Genomic DNA, 22,667 nt, shown 5'->3' on the forward strand with positions numbered 1-22,667 from the left:
TGCTGTGGGTTTCCAAGGCTCCCAATGGTTCTTCCAGTTATGAAATGGGAAAAAAAAATGTTCTCTCTGTAACCTAGCCATTCCCTCTCACCCAGGAGAGGAGATAGATACGTAAGTGCCTTGAGTTCTTCAGAGTATACTTAAAATCAAGTATCATTATTATTATTATTCCTTTTAAGTATAGGATTCAATACTGATGAACATTTATCAAAAAAGTTCAAGTGATTGCTCCTTTTGCTTCCTCACTAATTTACTCCCCCCCCAACCCCCACCTCCCAGTATTTGCCATTTTCTGGGTCTAGGCAGAAGGACTTGCTCCTTTGAAAGTCCCTTTACCCAGAGGGATTCTCCCCAAAGTTACAACAGACCCCCAGGTAGTTTTATGTAACTTTATGTATTTGCTTAAATCTAATTGAATTCCACTTGCTTCATGAGTAGAAAGTCAACTCCCCTTTGCAAACTTTAACCATTAAGATGGATCTTGTTAATATCTGAGATCTATTTATCTTACTTAAGGAGCTTATCAACCTTTTATTCTCATATTTGATAAATATGGAAATCTCATATCCTTTTTTAATGGCTTAGAATTTTCAGGTAAATATTGTTACTAAAAAACAATAAAGATATTTATGATATTGAGTACACTTCTTCAGTGCACGCTTGCGTCACCTACCCGGAAATTTTAATATGACTCTCTGGAGTCGGCCAGGCCATTCTCGTTGACAATCTCTGATGTAGAAAGCATTTTAGTTATTTTAAACATGTTAAAGATGCCTTCCCAGCGAAGTACTATGTTTTTGTGACGTGTCACTTTTCAGATATGAGGACGTTGCACACTTTGTAATTCTCAGTTTGTAATGCATTTTTGCTGGATGAGTTGGGCCTTTCGTGATTCATGCATTTAGCTGTCAGAATGTGGAAGGACTTTTACAAAATCTCTTTCGGAGAATGATCTGATCACCCTTCAAAAGAGCCAAGGCAGACAATGTCCCCTTGTCTAGAGAGACCCACCTGTGAACTGCTTCCATTCATTCATGGGGACTTGGGATGGATGATCATTTGTAACTACAGCCTCTTGCTTATATTTTTGTCCAGTTATTGGAAGGGGACTTCAATAAACAAATACCTTCCAAAACTTTCGAAATTTTTTCTGCTTGGTAAATACTATGTTATAAAGCTCCAATTACTAGTTCAAATCCAAACCTCAAAAAGTGGATATGTATTAAAGAAGGAATGGAAAAACCTTGACTCATTCAGAATAGCAACAGATGAGAGATTTCAAAGTCTTGAGTCCAAAGTAAAGGCACCTTGTGCAGAGCTTACTTCTTTTCTTTAGCTTTTGAACTTGAAGGTGGAAATGATTGCTAGGGTCACTGATGAATCCTCTTTAGGTAGAATGGAAGAATTAGGTAGCATGTAAAAATCAATACAGCAACAGGATGTCCTATGACCAGTCTACAGACACTAATTCCTACTTGATCTGTTGCCTTCTTTAGAACATTCTTATAAAATATACTTTAATGCATTTCACATTCTCTCTTCCACTAAATAAGGCCATAGAACAATAATTTTATTTCATATGGGGCTTGGTATCTAAGTTGTAGTGAGAACTTGTTAGCTGATTCACTCCAAAGCTTTGTGCCAAAGAACTCTTCGGTTGTGTGCAAGACACAATTAAAGACATCTGTCAGTCAAACAGTGTTTCTCAGGCCACTAAGATTTTGAAGATGCACTGAAATAATCATGTGGTAGGTGGTAGGTACCACTGTTACCTTGTTTTTAACCCAGTAGTCCAGACACAATTCTCACTCACGTCTTTTGTGAGATGTCTGTATCTGATGTTCAGGTATAATACCAAACTTTTTTTTTTTTTTTTTTCCAGAGTATCAATCCATATCTACAAGGACAGAGACTGGACAACGTTGTCGCAAAGAAGTCGGTCCCCCATTTTTCAGATGAGGATGAGGACCCAGAGTAGGGTGAGGATGCTGGGTAGAAACCCACACGGCCCGTAGGCCTCAGTACTGCTTACGTGCACGTGTTATTAGAGCCCCTGTGAATGGCAGCATGTTTCTAATTTAGACTAGTATGGATGAAAAGCAGCTGTATTTTGATATTGCATTGTCCTTCACACCGATAGCTCTGCTTTCTACCAAATTAGAGTAAGAGCTCTTTTCTTTTTAAATGTGGATCTGCAACGGGCATTGAAATTAAGGTGTATATATCAACAACAGTAAAAAGCAAGACTATGAATGAAATGTCCTCAGATTTCTTGCAATTTAAAATGGTGTTTTGGGCTGTGCTGTTTTGGCCAAGTCTGTAGAAAGCTGGCATTTGATTTTGATTATGTAGTTCACCCAGCCCTTGGGCATTGTTACACATCAATAAAGAAGGTTGTACTCAAGAGGAGGAGCGGACACATTTCACTTGCCTACATCTTAATAAATGTGTATGCAAGCCTTGGTGGGTGAGGCTTTTTTATTTAGATCATTATAAAAACAATTTACGTGCTTGCTAGAACAAACTCACAACACGATCTCATTTGATCTTAACACTAATGCTGTGACGTAAGTGGGGCTGGTAGTATTATCCCCATTTTACACGTGGTAGGACTGAGACTCTGGGCTTCCACAAAAATCTGGAAGTGGAGCAAGCAGTGCATGATGACTGAGGTCTTTGGCTTTGAGTTACTGTGTCTTATTCAGCAAATACTGGGTTTCTAACACATGCCAGGCACAGAGCTGGGCTCTGTGGGTGCTTCGGGGGCTCAGACTGACCCCACCCATTCCTCAGGCAGCAGAGTATGTAATCCAGGTCGCAAGACGTCTCTCCATGAGCACAGAATAGGTCGGTCAGCGACACTCCGCTTTTAAAGTTCAGAGCTACAGATGCAGGCACGCTCCCCTGCCTATTTCTGAAAAGATGTGCAATTTTCAACCAGCTGAGTCCTCCCAAGCCAGAAAGGCAATTCAGTGGAAGGCTGGCAGGATGCAGTTCACTGGTGAGGTTGTTTCCATGCCTTTTACAACTCTTCACTGTAAAGAAGACAACAGTTTCAGGCTTTGCTATCATTGGCCTCGATTTCCTGGTCTATAAAAGGGAGACAGCAGTGAGAAAGCACTGAGGAGAAAGATCATTCTTGGTTTTAATTTTACTGAGTGCACATTAAGTCTAAATGCCAGTGATTTATCTAATAGAAACAGCTTGACTGCCTTCATTAACACAGGAGTCTGTTACTATCACTTATAAAAACCAAGAAAGGTATTGGCACGTTTTTTCATAGCAAGAGGCATTTTTTTCTAGAGAGCATCAGCAGGCAGTTTTGCCACATCTCATAGCATGATTTCAGCAGCACCCTCGCCACCTGTTTCCAAAAAGATAGTTCCCTCATGTTCTAGAGCCGTACAGAGCTGGGAGGGCTTACCCTATGAATCTTGTGTTTTGTGGGCATGTAGTTACTTTTCATTTCAATTTTAACTCTCTTAGAAAAACCAAAGGAGGGGCGCCTGGGTGGCGCAGTCGGTTAAGCGTCTGACTTCAGCCAGGTCACGATCTCACGGTCCGTGAGTTCGAGCCCTGCGTCAGGCTCTGGGCTGATGGCTCAGAGCCTGGAGCCTGTTTCCGATTCTGTGTCTCCCTCTCTCTCTGTCCCTCCCCCGTTCATGCTCTGTCTCTCTCTGTCCCAAAAATAAATAAACGTTGAAAAAAAAATTAAAAAAAACAAACAAAAAAAAAAAAAAACCAAAGGATACCTCTTTTTCTGAGGTTGGACAAAAGGAAGGAAAAATGGCTACAAGATGTTTTGAGGCCCTGAGGAAGGAAGCATAGCAAAGCAGGAGGAGATAAGGTCACTGTGCCTGTGTTTGGCCCAGTTGCCCTCAGATGGGTTCTTAGCCCTCCCCTGTTGTCTGAATGACAGACTGGGTTTCCGAGGCTCCCAGGTCAGCTGACCTCTGCCTGCATTTAATATGAGGTCACGGAGAGGAGAGTAAAGGTGAGAGATGGCAGAAAACAAGGTAATTTGTTTTCTGTCTCCGTAGCTGCATCTTCCCCTTAAGGGCCCATCTCCCGCTAGGTGAGCATGGCTCCAGCCATCTTGCCTCTTCCCCTGGTCCCAGCGGCTCCAGGAGGCCATGGCCTCTGCCATATTGTTAATCTCTGGGTTATTTCACTTACCCTAGTAGGCTCTTCCATCACCCGTGTAACCAGTTTTCTATATTAAATTCCTTCTGTTTGAAATCTTTAGAATGTTTTCTGTTTTCCTTATTGGACCTTGACTGATAGAATCATCCATCAGGGGAATCAAGAATTAAGCACTGTGAGAAAAATGTAGAACAACCAATGTGGGAAACAGATAGCATGATGCTTCTTGATTTTTAATGTAAATATGATGCGTTTGGGGGAATATTGTTAAAAATGCACACTCTGATGCAGTAGGTCCAGGGTAGGCCTCAGATTTTGGCATTTCTTGTAAGGTGATGCTGATGCTGCTGGTCCATGAACAGCATCTGAGTAGCACAGAAATAGAGGATTAGGAAAAGCTGAATGGAAGTGGGGGAACTGCCCTGACACCAACTTAATTTAGTCTGAATCTATAAGGACCCTGTCAGCATTGTGTGGTAACCTTATCCAGCCACTCTCAGCACCTTGGGAAGAAAAGCAGAGAGGACAGACACGGGAGTGAGCCTCATGGGGGAACATCAAGAAGTCAAAGATCCTAAAACACCAGAGAAAGCAAACAGAGTTGTCCCATTTGAGATCTGAGCCTTTGTTATGGGTTGAGCCAAGACCAGTGATCCGAGAGGTCAAAAGAATGTAGGAAATGATGTGGACCAAAAATAAAGTCAAGGAGTTGGCAGTTAGGGGGACGATGAGTTTGGATTCTTGACAAAGGAAAATTTTCAAGTGCTGGTAAATGATGTCTCAGTTGGGACAACTACAAAAAGGAGTCAGAATAGCGTGGAGCTAAAGATCAATGGACTTGGGAGAAGTAGAAAAACCATGAGGTCAGGGAACAAAAGGCAGAAGCATCAATGTGGGAGGTAAAGTCTTCACGTTAGAGGGGGTCAGCGTACCAAAGTTCTGTACAAAGTCAAAGCTCCACCACAAGCTTGTAGAGTACAGGGTAAAACTGAGAGCCAGGATATTCTGACACTAACTGGAATGCTATGTGCCTACACATTTTTATTTCTTGTTACGAAGTTCTAGATTCTCAAAGGGATCTGTGACCCTCAAAAGGTTAGAAATCGCTGTTGAGAGTAGCAGTGTGAGCCATGTTGGCAGTCACTAAGGAATATAAATGTTCGTTATGAGGGGTCCTTGAGAAAGAAAGAAGAGGACAGAAAAACTTCTCCCATGTAGATTTCCAAAAGAGATCTTCGTGGTCAACCACTATCAATGACGTCACCAGTGGGTGAAAAACCAAGAGTTAATTCCTGATGGTTAGATCAGGCCAGCAGCACCTGAACCCACTGGTCAATCAGATCAAAAAGAGATGGTTATTATATGCCTCCTGGTGTGATTAATAAGAAACAATGTCAAGGAAATATTCTTGTCAAAACAATCTAACCTAAAACTCTAGATTTAACTCCCTGTCAACAGTAAGCACAGAGAGGAGAGAAACATGTTAAACACACTGCTGAGAAGCAATCACCAAAATCTAGAATGGAGACTACAGGACAAGTGACCTAGCATTTTTCAATGAATAAATATTAGGAATTGAAAACAAGGAGGTGGAAACTGTTCAGATTTTGTTTAATGCTTATTTATTTATATTGAGAAAGAGAGAAAATGAAAGCAGGGGAGGGGCAGAGAGAGAGAGAGAGAGAGAGAGAGAGAGGGAGAGAGACAGAATCCCAACCAGGCTCTGTGCTGTCAGTGCAGAGCCCAACTCGGGGCTCAAACTCATGAACAGTGAGACCATGATCTGAGCTGAAATCAAGAGTTAGACATTTAACCAACTGAGCCACCCAGGTGCCCCACTGTTAATAGACTTTAAAAGACTTAAGAGACATAACAAACCAAATACAATGTGTGAGTCTTATTAGTATCCTGACTCAAACAAATCAAATTAAAAAAACATTGATGTGGGGCACCTGGGTGGCTCAGTTGAGTGTCCGACTTGGCTCAGGTCATGATCTCACGGTTCATGAGTTTGAGCCCTCATTGGGCTCTGTGCTGACAGCTCGGATCCTGGAGCCTGCTTTAGATTCTGTGTCTCCCTCTCTCTCTGCTCCTAACCAACTCGTATTCTGTCTCTGTCTCTCTCAAAAATAAATAAACAAAACAAAACAAAAAAAAACATTGATGAGACAATTGACTAATGACTGGCTGGATATTTGGTTTATTTAAGGCTTACGTGGTATTATGGCTATATTTTCTAAAAAGAGCCCTTATTAGCGATAAATTCTGAATTATTTATAGATAAAATGGTAAGATGTCTTGGAGTTCCTTTAAAATAATCCAGTGGTAGTGATGGTAGGAGGGGTATTGGGGGTATAGATCAATCAAGATTGTCTCTAAATTGATATTTGTTGAAGCTGGCTCATAGGTACATGGGGATTCGTTGTACTTCTATCTCTACATTTGTGATTACTTGAAATTTTCTACAATACAGACACAATTAATGGTTTACGAGTAGGTTATGTATGGTAAGCACTGACCTAGAAATAACAACATCGGACAAGGTATACCGCTTTACTGGATAAGGCTATGGAAAAGGTGAGGAAGCAAAAAGGAAGATTAATGAAGAGAATTTCCCTGGAGTGTTGTGAAGGGACCTAGCAGAGGGTTCCACGGAAGAGACAATCTGGTGGTAACGGTGGTGATGGGTCAGAGTCCGTGGGAGGAGAAGGGATTGTCATAGAAAGAGAAAGGTGACTGGAAGCAGTAAAGAAGGGGGACCTTCATAAGACTGATGGATGCAAAAAGGCCATTTCTTTCTGGGGGAGTCTGGGCTGGATCCACAGAAGAAACACACCAATTTTCCTGGGAGCTGGAAGGGTTATTAACTCACCTCTGGGGTCTGTTTATCTGCAACGCTCCAGCCAAGGATCTTTGACAACAGGAAGGTTGTTTATATTTCTCCCTGCCACCTATCCACAACACACACACACACACACACACACACACACACACACAGAACTAAAGAAGATGAAAGAAAGAAGAAAAAAGAATACTGAGCACAGTGGCCACAATGTAAGGCAAATGTGCCAGCATCATCAGCCATTAGACCTGATAGAACTCCCGCTGTGCGCACAGCCAGCTGGACGCCCTGGGGAGCAGTTACACAGCATGAGGAAGACACACAGCCTTAGCACTGGAGGCGTTTACATTGGGAACATTCTAGAAGAGAATTTCCTCCATTCTTGCTGCTAGGAGAGAGAAAGTAGACCAAATTTCCTATTTACCCAGCTAGATACAAAAGGCACCAGAACCACTCTTTCCTCCTCCCCCTTCCTTTGAAACTTTCAGAGACACCAAGCTTCACTGAGAAATGTCACAGATAACAGTCATAGCCCAAGGCATGGGGTCTGGGACCAGAAGTCTCCAGTTCTGTATCTGCCACAGCATCACATAGTGATCACTAAGGTGCCACTGCCTTGGCCCAGGGGGACAAGGGAGCCAAGAAAACAGAAATATTTTTTTTAAATAGCAAATGTCAGGTAGATTATCTGCTAGAGGAAGTTAGTCCTCCAGGGAGGACTATGGAGTGGACGCCAGAATCCTCAGGGGGTGGTGGGTGAGGGAAGGGTGTAGTTAACCATTACACTTACTACTTGGCTAGTGGGCATGCACAGAAAAGAAAAAAAAAATAGTAAGTGGTGTGGGTTGAAAATCGTTGAGAGCACTGTTCCTGGGGGGTTTTTTCATTCAAAGACTTATAGAAAATACTGATGTAGGTGTAAGTGTGCAGGGAGAGAAGCACCACCAAGAGATGGGAAGGTGGCAGCAATAAAGCTAAACCAATGAAGCCAAGGCTGTGTGAAAAGGTCCACATTTCGGGGGAGGGGGCGTTGCGAGTTACAAGGAGTGGTAAACAAAGACGATGGAGTTCAAGGTTGCTGAGCTGGGGTAGGGTTGGGCAGGATGTTGTAGGAGCTCCTGTTCAAAGCCTAGCAAATTTCACATCTGTGAAAGCCTCCATTTCTAGATCCAGTGATCTCATTATTACCACAAAATTGAAGCAAGATGAAACACAATAGTCACTGCTTTTTTTCTGTACCCAAGAACTGCACCAGTTTAGTGAAATCTTACCTGGAGCCTTTTTCTAGTGATGGTGCTGGGAGTCGGCAGACACATAGTTTGAGGAGTATCCACGAGAGCATCCAAATGGCAAGGAGCACCTGGTGGGCTGTTGGGTTCCTCGTCTCTGTGCAATCAACATAAATACGTGGTCTTTTATGGTTTCAATAATCATTCAGGTACATGCCTGGCAGGTGGTCCAGAATCTCCTTCCATAGGGCTCTTCCAAACAATTGTCTAAGAACCGTAGGAAACATCATCAGTCTGGAGTGGGGGGAGCAAGGATTGCTTGAGCACCGTCAGTAACTACGGGCATTTCTTTTAAAGAAAAAATTTTTAATGTTTATTTCTTCTAATGTTTATTTTTGAGACAGAGACAGAACACGAGTGGGGGAGGGGCAGAGAGAGAGAGAGGGAGACACAGAATCTGAAACAGGCTCCAGGCTCTGAGCTGTCAGCACAGAACCTGAGGTGGGGCTCGAAATCACAAACCGGGAGATCTTGACCTGAGCCGAAGTCGGATGCTCAGCCGAATGAGCCACCCAGGCGCCCCAGGTATTTCTTGCCTATAGCATTACTGGTGAAACTTGACCTTGCTTAATGTTTAGATATTTATCTAGACTCACATCCCAGGATGGCTGCCGTGGGGCTCCAGAACCGTGCTATGAAGTTAAAACGTGCTGAATTCACCGTCACAGCTGCTTTCTAGAGTACAATCCCGTTCCAGGAGCATGTAGAACTGCTCCAATACGTGCCACCTTACCAGCCTCTTCCCTCACTCTCTCTTCAAGGACCACTCAAAACCAGACTAGGTCTAGCTATGCCCTTTCCCATAACACTGGCCTCTGCCATACTAGAGAAGCTGGCATTTGAAACAGCCCTTTCATTGGGCAACCAGTTGACTCTTGAGAGAGAGCATTGCTGCACATACAAGTGGAAGATAGCTGAGATTCTTTCTGAGGTTCTGTGATTCATTCACAAATACCTCATGTGTCATGACTGTGCCAGGTGGGGAGACAAAAATGATTTATGAGCCCAAGGAACCCACAATGCAGAGAGCCTGAGAGGGTAGCGGGAGTCATGGCAGAATCTGTGCAGATACTCTGAAGACCCACAAAAGGACAGCTAACCCAGAATGAGTGGATCAGGAAAGGAAGCCAGAAGGTCTCAAAGAGGTTTTCTTTGCCTGAAGCATTTTGCCTTCAAAACCAAGAGGGAGAATGGAAGCTGAGTCTCGAAGAGGTTTTCAAAACCAAGAGGGAGAATGGAAGGCAAAATGCTTCAGGCAAAGAAAAATGAATAAATCAAAAGCGTGAAGGAATGTGCAAAACTATAGACAATAGCACGCATCAGGGTTCAGTTTGGAAGTAGCATAAAAGGTAATACGCCAAGGAAAGCTAAGAGATAAGCCTGGTGACAGAGGCAGAGCCATGAGAGCCTTATGGGCCACACTAAAGGGTGTGGAGAGTCCCAACAGGATTTTATAAGAGGTAGGGACATTATCAAGCTCATATTTTACAAAGATCCCTGGGGACAGTGTGCAGACAAGGCCAGAGGATGTTCAAGTCTATAATCTGGACAAGAAAGAATAGAAGAGGGGAGAGCAAGGGAACTAGAAATAATGAAAGTTCAGGGCACAGAGAAATTCTGGGCCTTATGAGCCTGAGAAGCAATTTGTTGTTGTTGTTGTCGTTTTTAATTTTTTAATGTTTTTTTTATTTTTGAAGGAGAGAGAGAGCATGAGTGGGGGAGGAGCAGAGAGAGAGGGAGACACAGAATCCGAAGCAGGCTCCAGGCTCTGAGCTGTCAGCACAGAGCCTGACGCGGGGCTCAAACTCACAGACCGGGAGATCATGACCTGAGCCAAAGTCGGAGGCTCAGCTGAATGAGCCACCCAGGCACCCTGCCTTAGGAGCTATTTGTAAAGCTAGGCAGACTCAGTGTTGGCTCTGTGTGCCATCTTGATCTCATTATGTCAGAATATTTAGGCTTAAGTCTGGGAGAATATGAACTCCAATGTAATGGGTAGACATTCTTCCCAGCAATTTTCACCTAGATATACATTGAGGTCAGAGGTCATTCTTTCCCCCAGAACAGGTAGTGCTGTCTCTCTTCTCACTCTCCTCTGTGATATGAGACCTCACACATACTTCCAGTCTCTGCAGCAGGGCATAACAATAAGAGTTACTATATACACAGAACAAGTTTTATATATGTGGTTCATTGAATCCTCCTTCCTCACATTTTTTCCAGGAAGCAATTGAAGCTAAAAGGTTACATGACTTAACCAAGACTCCACAGTTAGTAAGTGGCAGAGTTGGAACTTGAGGTTAGATCTCTTGGACACTCTTCCCCTCTATACACTCTGCTACTTGATACTCATTTGCTTATTATGTGTCTGCCTCACTCTACTGGATTATAAACTCTTTGAGACCATGGATTGTGCCTCATTTTTCTTTCTATCCTGGTACTTTGCTTAGGGCCTGACAAAGGCATTAACTTCTGAATGAATGAACTTTGTGGGAGGTTTTAAAGAAGTCATAAAAACGTAAGGGAAGGGAAGCAAAAATAATATACAAACAGGAAGGGGGACAAAACCTAAGAGACTCTTAAATATAGAGAATAAAGGGTTGCTGGAGGGGTTGTGGGAGGGGGGATGGGCGAAATGGGTAAGGGGCATTAAGGAATCTACTCCTGAAATCATTGTTGCACTATACGCTAACTTGGATGTAAATTAAAATATACATAAATTATTAAAAAATTAAAAAATAAAGAAGTCATAAAAGGTTGATCACCCAGACTATGTATAAAGAAGGAAGGGGAGTATTATTGCCTCTTACTTGGGTACAGCTGACGTATTGGCATTAAGTTGTACATATGATTCTCAAGTCCTTTTAACACCAGCCAGTAGAACTTCCCCCCTCTTTCCTGAGTCACTGCCCAAATGGCAGCACTTAAGAAATGTCAGGGCACAGAATTCTAGCCAAATGCTTCAATTTGCTGCACTCCAGGGATAGCTGTGCATGACCTATTTATTAGAGAACTAGACCAGACCACTGTAGTGGTCCTGCTTACCTTGAGGGCAAATCTGTGGGCCGGCTCAGCATTGGGTCACATCACAGGCTTTCATCTGCCAGTGAGCCTCTGACCATGGGAACGTCCCGGAAGCATGTAAGCAGCACACAGGGCATAGGCCGCCTTTAACTGTATCACGTGCTCTGGCAACAGCTTTGGGAATTAGAACGAAGTGACTTTGAGACACGTTGGCCAGTCAATGGGGACCTTGCCTACAGCCCAGGAAGACAGCCCCAAGGAAGAGTCAGTGAGGGGATTCAGTTCCATCCCTCCCCCCGACAAAATTCCCAGGACATTCACGAGATCCACCAAAAGCCAGACCTATTTGAAGAGGCATATCTCTTGAAAAAGGAACATTCCCTGAAGCCCGGGGTTTTCTAGCAGCCTAAACACAGCAAAACTTGAGGTGCTGGCGTTTTGTATGCTTAACTTCCTGTTTCTAAAGGAAAAGAGAGACTTTACCAAGACTTTGTGGCTGTCAGGCTGTTCCCTCCAAACAGTCTGGTGACTTCACTGTGGATGAATCAGAAACATATGGATCAAATTTCCTCCTAAAATACACTTCGGTTTGGCAATTAAAAGAAAATGTGTACGATATAGCAGATTTGGTGGCCACCAGCCCTGCAAGAAGGGGGTGGCCAAAATTATCATAACTATTTATTGAAAGAAAACTTGATTGCTAATGGGCACAGAAGAAACCATGGCAAAAACTGGCAAGAGATTTGTGGATGGCGCATCTTGGCTTCTGAAGCTTGTAAGCAAAGACAGGGTGTTTACAAAGATTCTAGTGGAAATGTGCTCTTGAATTTGGGTTTAGAAACATTGACTTAGAAGTTATAAAGAAAGATTCTTTTAGGAAAAGAGGTGCTACAGATTGGAATGAGATAGACCTACAAACTCCTTCTAACAGACTGACTATTCTACTGTTTAATGAAATTAATACGGCAGTACAGCTTGTCAATAAGCAGAAACCCACAGAAACCAAAAATGTATACACAGGAAACATAAAAATGCTTGTAATAGTTCTTAGCAGAGGCAATTGAACACACGAAGAGCGAGAAACATCTTAATAAACCAGTTTGGCAATTTATAGTGATTTATCCACAAGCAGGGCATCATAGGAATTTTTCATTTTTTAGTGTCACTTTCCTGGGTAGGATTCATCACAATGACGTTCATTTATTCATTCGTTTATTCTTTCACTAGTAACTTACCTAGGACCTATTCCAGATGCCAAATACTGAGCCATGCTCTGGGATTTGGGTGTCTTATACAAAGATGTCCACGACACTGACTCTTCCCTCATGTAGTTTGTAGCAAAACACACAAATAAATCTTTAGCTATCTATGTGCAAATTGTTATGTACTTGATCCTGTACCATCACAGTTTAGCAGAGTAGTTAGGCACAAAAACTTTGTAAATAGATTTGCATTTGACGTTGAGTTCTGCTGCTTACAAGTTGGGTGACCTTGAGTAAGTTATTTCATCTCACTGGGTTTTAGTTCTTTCATTCGACATCTGGAAAAAGGTAATACCTGCCTCATCAAACTGATGTGAGGAGAAATTCCCTGCAATACAGCACCTATACTAAACTTTGATTTAGATACCAAATTTGGGATTAGTCAGATTTCAGTGCAAGAAACAAATTCTTTGCTCTGAATACTCCAGAGAAAAGTGATTTAATACAAGGAATTGGGCACTTACAAAATTATTTGACGACAGGGAGGAGCAAGAGGCAGGGACCCACAGCTGGGCTTAACTGGTCTCCAACGTAGCTGGGACTCATCAGAGATCAGGGTGCATTGGCTGATCACAACTGCTGGGACTGATGTGTGATACCCTCAAGGCCATTGTCCCAACAGGAATGCTGAATTTGCCTGCAGCTACTGTCTCTCATAGCAGAAACATTAGCAGAAAAATAGTTTTCCTCTTTTCATCTTCAAAACTGTGTGGGAGTGTATTTATTTGGTGTTTTAGTGCTTCCAGAATCCCAGTTGCCAGGGAATCAGCCAATGTAATTTTTAGTTTTCTAGCCCCTGTAACACAAAAAGGAACATAGAAATTGATGGAAGTAAGTATTGTGTGCCAGCTGACCATGTCCAAGATTTGAAGTACTTACCACAATGTTAATATACGAGAAGGGCTTGAATGTTAACTATGATTATGATAGATACACAAATCTAAGTCAGCATTCATAAACTACTATTCTAAGAAGTAAAGGTAGTCCATATCATATTTTCCTTCTCCACTTTGTCTAAAGCATATAACCAGGGAAATTAGATTTTCCATAACTGAAGCACAGGTAAATTGAATGCTCTGTCAAGGTCTAGCCTAGTTGTTCTGATCTCAGTTCACCAATGCAGCATTTTGTTTTTTATTTTTTAATGTTTATTTATTTTTGAGAGAGAGAGAGAGCCTGCGCGCGAGCGGGAGAGGGGCAGCAAGGGGAAACAGGATCCGAAGCGGGCTCTGCACGGACAGCAGAGAGCCCGATGCAGGGCTTCGAACTCACATACCGCGAGATCATGACCTGAGCAGAAGTCGGACACTTAACTGACTGAGCAGCCCAGGCATCCCTCTAATGCACCATTTGATAACAACTTCAAAGGACAAAGTGTGGTAAGATGGTAGATGATGAAATTTCAGAGATTACTCTCTTTTCAAAAAAAGAAACAAACCCTCTTACTTGATGTGATAAAGTAGGTTCTGAAGAAAATGAGTAATTATAGCAGGGATGTAAATGAAACTCAAGCTTTGTCCAGAGTGTTGACATGGGACCATTTTCCATCTCGCATACAGTGGCATGAACAAAAAGATGAAGGTGGAGTCAGTTTTTAGTTTAGTTTTTTTTTTTCCTTTTCCAGTTTTTCACTATACTTTGGTTTTCTATTTTTGTTGGTTTTTGAATTGGACTTTTAGCTGATTTGTCCTGTACAGCTTTTGGAAGCTTTCAGATTGAATGATGCTGTTTTCCAGGGTTTGATGGGGACTAATGCATCATATTTAGATGGTTCCAGTTATTCAGTAAGGTCATGTTACTTTGCAACTAGTCAATCGTATCCTAGAGAACTCGGAATGAGGTTGCATAAGAAAGATGGGGTTATTTTTATTGTAACAGCAGATGAACTTAGAAAGTGAAAGGGGCCAGTGGAAGAGCCAGAAAGACAATGGACAGATGCCCCAACAGCCTATTCCTCCTCACCCCCTCCCAACAACACACAAGAAATTTTTCCAAATCACTTTTTACATATGCCTTGACTATTGATTCATCAAAGATGTCTTCAATGGATTCACAACTCAAACCACATTGCAGTGGTTTTTTTTTTTTTCTAATAAAGAAAAGGATTGAAAATGTAAATATAGTATTTCTTCTATTTTTACAAATGAATGCGCTCAATACAAAACACTGTCAGCAGCTAATACTATGTTAATATGCTCAGATCAACTGGTTACACAAGTGAAACGGTAACATTCCCAAATGAAATGTGATCAAATGCTTTCACATGCAGTTTGCCTTCTTCCTCCACTTCTTAGCAGAAAGAGCTTTTTTGGATACATTTTGTCAACACTGACAGAGTAAACAGCTTTTTCAAGAGACTGGAGTGTTTTCCTTCTGATTCATTGTGGATGCCTACAAGAGTACTTCCCTTTTAAGTTAAAGCATTTTACAAATTCTTTCTACTGAATCAATTTACATACTTTTATCACCACTGTTTTTTAATAAGTAACTTTTCTTTCTTACTCAAAATTCATTTCACTGTGTCCCAACCTTTCTGTGATGCTTGGAGAAAAGAAGCAGAGTTCATTTAAAACACTCTTGTTTATGATGGATGAAACCACAAACTTTTTGTGATGTTAACCCGCTCACAAAAAGAGAATCTGAACTTCAGAGTATTTTGTGTTTGGAGAGAAGGCACACCAAGGAGAATGGGCTCATTTCAATTCAATATATTATAGGAAGGAAAAGATCAAGGAAGAGCTGGTCTTAAAACTGTCAAAATATGAGAATTTGATGGGAAGAAAGAAGGAAAACAGAGCAGTTGGAAATGCAAAGATAAAAGAGTTGGATCCAGACATGTCTATGTAATTTCCCAGAAATGGAAACTGTACTGGCAATTTGGAAAGAGATATCAAGAAACAATATGCATTAAATGTTGAGTGTTTCTTGTAGCAGTGAACTTGGAAGGCTCTTAGAACACATGGCATGATGGTCTCGTGATTCGTCTACATATGGCCTTATGCTTGGTGACTGACAAAGGGAGAAACCAAGTTTCATAAGGAATTAAACACAGAAGAGGAAGCTAAACACTATTTCAGAAAATGACTCTGGGAAGCTTCTAGGTCAACAGCAGAGTATTAACTAACTCAGCCTATTAAATACACATGGGAGAGAGTAAACAACTCTATTAATAATAATGTGTCATTTCTTCTGTTTTCTTGATGGCCCAACAATTGATTTGTCTAAAGCTGCTTAGGTAGTTATTGGTGGTTGAGTTTAGGTGCAAAAAGAATTCTTTCCACAACACCAGTGATTCCCAATCCTGGCTACTTATCAGAATCATCTCAAGGGCTTTGCAAAAATACAGATTCTTGGGCCCAAGCCCAGGAAATTCTGGTTCAGTAGTCTAGAGCAAGCCCTGAGAATCAAATATTTTTTAAGAGGTTCAGATACATGGTCCTCTGGCGGGAAAAAATGGCCACAGCTGCAAGCAGGTAGCATGAGAACGGGTGAAGATAACGGGCCAGGAGAGAAGGGGGTGGAACAGAGGAACAGAAGAAACTGCTGCAAAACTACACCAGCCACAACAAGTCTCTGAAAATCCTCCCAGATCTGAAAAAATGCTTTGGTGTCACCTGCATTTATTTCTGAGACCCCAGGCCTTCCTAACCAGCCCACCCCCTCCTAGATGGCCATGAGATACTCCTGTGGTTTGAAGCTGTGCTTTCAGAAGTCACAACAACCATGGTAAAATGCCGCTGCCACACTGTGTATCCCCCAAGATGAATTATGATGAGATATTTAGGTCTCCATCAATAAATAATAATAATAATAATAATAACAACAACAAAGAGGCATTTGGAGCTATGAGTGCCCTAAATGTGGACTTGGCTAGTTATGTGACACTTTTTCAAAAAAAAAAAAAGTATGCAATCAAATCAGTGGCACAAATGTGTATCAATCCTGGCCACATACATAAATGTTCTTTCTTTCATTCAATATCGCCTTTATCTTTTGTGCTCTACGTCACCATGCTGAGCGAAAATATCTGTCCACAAGTCTTTAAGATCTCTCAGAAGCACAAGGGGAATAGTGCATTATCAAATTTTCACCAAAAGTTACCATGGCGTTTTTTAGCAGAGTGGATATTATCTTATTTGGCCGTGAAGCTTCCTCACCTCTCTGGGGTCTTCAGAATGTGGTCTCATGATTGGTTTTACAAGAGAAGTTGCTAGGGATATGGTGGAAGTTCCAAGAGCGAGTCTATATCCTTACTGCTGGCTGTTCCTTACTGGGTGGGGCACACACAGAGCACAGGGATGTGTTCTCTGATTCCACAACAGAACTAAAGACAGCAGTTCTGCTGGAAGACTCAGATCCAGGGCCCCGTCCTGGTCATTTTCCGAGTGAGTTCTAGCCCAAGTGTGGACATAAGAAGCAGGGACAAGGAAAGTGGGAGATAGAGCAAGGCTGATAACATGAAGGAGAATAACAATTCTGCATGTTTATCTATTCACCCAACAAATGTCTGTGAACATCTGCTATATTCCAAGTCCAGTGCTAGAGGCCAGGGGGACAGTACCCCAGACAGACATGGCTCTGGCCCCACAGAACTCGCAGGCATGTGGGGTATACAGACGAACACAAAGCCAACTAAAAAACCGAATCATTTCAAAGTTTTGTAAGAGCTAGGGAGAAAGGGTTTTAGGCAAGGGAAGGGCATCATCTCGTAAGTGATTTAATAAGTTTAGACCAGGGGCGCCTGGGGGGCTCAGTCAGCTCAGAGGTCCGACTCTTGGTGTTGGTTCAGGTTGTGATCTCTCAGTTCCTGAGTCTGAGCCCCACGAACTATGAGCCTGCTTGGGATTCTCTATCTCTCCCTCTCTCTGCCCCACCCCTGCTCATGCACTCTCTCTCTCTCTCTCTCTCTCAAAGTAAATAAAGAAAAAAGTTTAGTCCAGCAGCTGTGTGCCAGCATCAGTGGGACTGAAGAGAGCAGCGAAGAGGCCACTGCAGCCATCCAGATGATAAATGACAGTGACCCAGCCTGGGAGGGCAGCAGTGAAGGGAGGAGACAGACGGAAGTAACTGAACTGCCAACACCAGCAGCCACGTCGTGGATGGGCTCTAGCACTTGGTCCTTCGGAGGCAGCTCCCATAGGTGATAGGATAAACAGAAGCCTGAAGGGGAAATAGGAGATTTGGAGCGCTTTCATTATGATTCAACTCAGCCTCCTTTACTTTAAAATCCCCGCTTCCAGTTTCACAAACACCTACCAAGTGAGCATCTTGTCTGTGCAGGACGCTGCACTAGACCTACTGTGAGCTCAAGGATGAGGAAAAAAATGGTACCAGAGCTCACACAGTCCACCTTCAGTGAAGAAGAAATGTCAACTACACATGTAACTAAAATAAAGCAAAAATAAGACAAGAATCAGAGAAAATCCCGAAGGGTCTTGAAGTAAGAGGAGGGATTCAACAGGAAGAGAGGGGACAGGATATCCCAAGTGGAGAGAGCAGGCAGAGCAAAGGCGTGGGGGGTGGGAATCTGGGGTCTGTGCTCAGGGAATAGTCTGTTTGGCTCAAGTGTTGGATTTGCAGAGAGTGAGGCTGAGAGGATACTGATCGCTCAGCCTCCAGTTCCTTCGACATCTTTTGCTGTATTTGTGCAACTTTGTACCTGTATCAAATATTTACATCAAAAGCAAACTCTCACTCGGAAATTCTTCTTCATAAAAAAAAAAAAAAAGAAATTCTCCCTGGTGGCAAAATTCTTTCCCCTAGGTTGATAGCACAGAGCTCACATAGTAATAAGTGCTATCAAAATAGATGCTTAGGATGACAGAGCTAAAGCTTAGGTACCTATTGAGAGAAGCTGCTGATTTCTGAAATGATTTGTCTTTCTTATTTGAAAGGATTTGCTTCCTTCCCTTCCCTTCCCTTCTTCCTTCCCTCCCCTGCCTTCCTTCTCTCCTCCCTTTCTTCCCTTCAAGGAATACTGGAGACATATCAAGGAGCTCAGGCTAACATCCTGAAATTTTGGCTAGACGGGCTTTTTGAGGTTGCTGGTGCTGAGATGTGGCCACAGAGATTTGTCTAGGGAAAGTACATCCTAATCCGCCCACAGACGTTCACGGATTGCTTTGGTGAGCCAAGTAGCTGCTGTAAGAATGGTTATGATTTATTTTCAGGCAGATTTTTTTCTTTGGCTCTTTGACACTGTGACTAAGAACCATCATGCTTTACAGTTTTTAACAGCCTGTCCTGTGCTCAGCCCTGCACTTCCTTACAACATGGTGGGCTTGTGGGCAGAAAGATGTATGTACGCCCCTGAGAGATCCTCAGATCCTCTCACCACTCAGACTGGTGGGGTGACCACTCATCAGGAACGCCGCACTGCGTGTGAGTGACTTCTGGGAGATCATCTGGAAGCCAGTATCTGGGGACACACTGCTTTTTTGACCAGTCCAAAGTTTGTCCTTTTTATTGTTCCTTCTTACCACATAGGCAAGTAACATACAGTATAGAAACAAACATTACAGACAAGGCTACCCAGTCTCTGGAAAGGGCCTTCAACATAGGGGGAAATGCATCTCAGGGCTCACCCTGGAGATTTCCGTTCACATTCTGGATATGAGTATAAGGGAATTTCTCTTACCATTGGATTCTTCCTTCTCTGTTCCTCTTTCAAAGGCACATTTCTCTAGAGAGTGTGTCCCAAATGCCATACGTCTGTGAAGTTCTTTACAAACATTAATAGACAAATGGTTAGTTTATATTAAGCACTCCTGTATTGCTCTGACGTGAGCAGTGAAGAGCCCACGGTTTACATTTTTTGTCTTTCTTTTAAAAAGGAATGAGGAGGGGTGGGAGGGAGGGGAGGGTGGGTGATGGGTACAGAGGAGGGCACCTTTTGGGATGAGCACTGGGTGTTGTATGGAAACAAATTTGACAATAAATTTCATATATTGAAAAAAAAAAGAAAAAAAATAAACTGGAAAAAAAAAAAAGGAATGAGGAATTATATAGCAGATGATCCAAACTTTTTATGCCAGAAAATGAAGGAGTAAGGAAGAAACCAAGATTTTAAAAAGATTTACATTTGGACCCTTTGTGAGGTAAGTAAGTGCAAATGGGCATATGAGCTCATGTCAATCTTTAGAAGGGAAGACAGGCCTCGAGTTTACTTTTTACCTTGAGTTTCCTGCTTCTCTGCCCTGAGCAGACTCCAAAATACTGAACTTATTTATGAGCTCCTAATTTTTTTTTTTTAATTTTTTTAACATTTTTATTTATTTTTGAGACAGAGAGAGACAGAGCATGAATGGGGGAGGGGCAGAGAGAGAGGGAGACACAGGATCAGAAGCAGGCTCCAGGCTCTGAGCCATCAGCCCAGAGCCCGACGCGGGGCTCGAACTCACAGACTGTGAGATCGTGACCTGAGCCGAAGTCGGACGCTTAACCGACTGAGCCACCCAGGCGCCCCGAGCTCCTAATTTTTAAAAATATACTTATAGTGCCACTAATAACAATAAAAATGGAAATAAGTGTTTGTACAAAAACCCAAGAAGACAGGCCATGTCTGAGTTTCCCATGGCCACGTGTTCAGAATTCTTTACAAATAAAGTCATGTAGAGTCCAAACTCATATTTTGTATATGTATGTTTGTACTTTACACGATCAAATATCTTGACAACATCAGCTATTGAATTACTCAAAAACACTTGGCATTTTGTGTGCTTTTTTGTGGAGTAATCATGGTGTTTGAATATCAGTTCTAACACAGTGTGCAATGAAGACTCTACGTCATGTTCAATGTAGAAGGTAAGTGAAGGCGGCATAGATATCCGCTGGCCATGAATTCCTCTTCTGCCTTGTACTGTTGTGTGCCCTTCAAACGGCTACACAACTTCTCCGGACATCAGTTTCCTCACCTTTAAAAAGAGCAAATAGTAATAGCAATCTCATAGGTCTGGTATGAGGATTAAATCAGAGTATGTATGGGGTGTCTGGGTAGCTCAGTGGGTTGAGTGTCAGATTCCGGCTCAGGTCATGATCTCACAGTTCATGAGTTCAAACCCCTCATCTTGCTCTGCTGACAGCTCGGAGCCTGGAGCCTGCTTTGGATTCTGTGTCTCCCTCTCTCTCTGCCCCTGCCCCGCTTACACTATGTCTCTCCCTCACGCTCTCTCAAAAATAAATAAACATTAAAAAAAATTTAAGGAAAGAAATAAATTAGAGTATGTAAAGCTTAGTGTTTAGTACATTTTAAGTAGTTAATAAAAGCCAACTTTAAGACACACACACACACACACACACACACACACACACATACTGTACATAGCTGGAAGAAAATCTATTTATGTACCATACACATGTATATTGTATATGGTAAGCAGCGGTTATTTAGGGGTTGTGGGATTACAGGAGATTTTAATTTTCTTTGTTTTCCAAGTTTTCTAGGATGAGTTAATAAGATATTTACAATGTTATAACACCTTTTAAAGGATATAATGCAGGACAAGTGATTTATTAGGACAGTTATGGCAAGAGCAAAACCACACGTAAGCTTCCATGCCTTAAAAAAGGACAAAAAGTGAAAAGGTAAATCTTCAACACAGCTGTTACTAAACAGCAGAGATCTCAAGGGATTAAAAGCTGGAAATGAGTAGAAGCAGCCCCAAAATAAAAGCAGGAGCAGGGCTGCCAAAGACAGTGGGGGGTAAGACCCAAAGAACCTCAGTTCAATAAGCACTTCCAACAGATCCTCTCCAAGGCACGGGAAATTTTAAAATTGCCCCAGAATAGGCTTTTCTTGGAAAGTGTACCTAAAAAGATTCAGAAAATGAAGAACCACAGGCGTACAAGCACTAAGGAAAAACAGAGAATCAACAACTGATTAAAGTCCCATCCAATTTTTTTTTTCTAAGAGTGAAGTCGCATCAAAGAGCTCAAAACAAATAGATGAAGGTGGGAACCTCATTCCCAGCAGTTTCCGTTATATTTGGGCACAGGGTATGTGAATTGTTGGTGAGAAATCCATTTCTGTCTGCCTGTATATCTTGTTGCATTCCCAAGTCTCTGCAGTAGCCTTCAGCAAGGGAGTTTCAGCCTCTCTTGCTATGCGTTCAGGCATCTTCTGGTCTCTTTCTGAGGTTCTGCCATTGCAGTCAAAACATTCTGAGAACTCTAGCTTTTGGTTAAAGTGATTCTCATAATGAAGTCAAAAGAGAGCCAGAAGGGCTTGCTGTTCTGCCTGTACCCCTCTCTGGGGTATTTATATCATTTGCCGGTTTTACCAAAAATAGAAGTTGTTCTGCCATTTACTGGAAGGGTATCACTCCTTCCCTTCCCTTCCTTCCTTCCCTCCCCTCCCCTCCCCTGCCTTTCCCCTCCTTCACCCTCTCCTCCCCTCCCCTCTCCCTCCCCTCTTACTCCTCCCCTTCCCTCCTCTCTCCCTCTCCTCCCCTTCCCTCTCCTCTTTTCTCCTACCCTCTCTTTTCTTCCTCCGTCCCTCCTTTCCTTTCTTTCCCACAGTCCTTCTTCCTCTCTCTCCCTCTCCCTCTCCTGCCTTTGTTACTTCCTTCCTTCCGCCTATGCAGATACTCATTTAGTAACTTTATCAACCACCTATTGTGTGGCATCCATTGCACTGTGAATATAAAGATACTGTAAGGCATGGCCCGTGCTGATATTACATTTTCATTGTCTTTGTTTTGGCCCCCAATTACATTCTAGTATCCACGCAGTCACTCCTTTTTATTAAGCGTCTGTTACGTGTCTGGCACTTTCATGGATCTTATTTTACTTAATTCCATCATCCACCCAGAGTTAGGTATTACCATTCCTATAACACAGATGATTGAATTTAGTTAGGCTCAGAGGGTTTAAATATCTAACCCAGGGGCACTCAGTTCTTAGGAGGAGGAGTCAGAAATTCATTCTGATTTTTCTGCTTCCAAGTTCAGTGAGTTTTCTGTTCGGCCTCCATATTGATGTGAAGGACCAAAACATACTTTTATGTTTTTGTGTTTTTTATACTGCACTGCACATGCAGTGTGGATAACAAATACTTGTATGGAAGTAGGTCTCGATTGTATTAAAATGGTCTGCATGATTTATTTATTC

At 42.3% G+C, this 22,667-nt stretch overlaps 1 protein-coding gene and 1 long non-coding RNA gene across 4 annotated transcripts in view; one reads left to right on the forward strand and one right to left on the reverse strand.

The window, feature by feature from the left end:
- SCG5 (secretogranin V) overlaps positions 1-2,462 on the forward strand; it is a 65,903-nt gene extending 63,441 nt beyond the window's left edge. For both annotated transcript variants that reach the window (XM_019442649.2, XM_019442650.2), the window contains exon 6: positions 1,883-2,462. In XM_019442649.2, coding sequence (XP_019298194.1) covers positions 1,883-1,978 — 96 coding nt within the window. In that variant the 3' untranslated portion in view covers positions 1,979-2,462. The remainder of the gene's footprint in view (positions 1-1,882) is intronic.
- LOC109263212 (uncharacterized) overlaps positions 1,835-22,667 on the reverse strand; it is a 45,127-nt gene continuing 24,294 nt past the window's right edge. For both annotated transcript variants that reach the window (XR_008417129.1, XR_008417128.1), the window contains exons 5-8: positions 19,198-19,281; positions 11,320-13,356; positions 8,257-8,481; positions 1,835-3,090 (exon numbers count right to left, since the gene is read on the reverse strand). This is a non-coding gene — a long non-coding RNA (uncharacterized LOC109263212). The remainder of the gene's footprint in view (positions 3,091-8,256; positions 8,482-11,319; positions 13,357-19,197; positions 19,282-22,667) is intronic.

Source organism: Panthera pardus, unplaced genomic scaffold, assembly GCF_024362965.1.
Source record: "Panthera pardus isolate Hobbes unplaced genomic scaffold, ASM2436296v1 HiC_scaffold_24, whole genome shotgun sequence".
Lineage (NCBI taxonomy): Eukaryota > Metazoa > Chordata > Mammalia > Carnivora > Felidae > Panthera > Panthera pardus.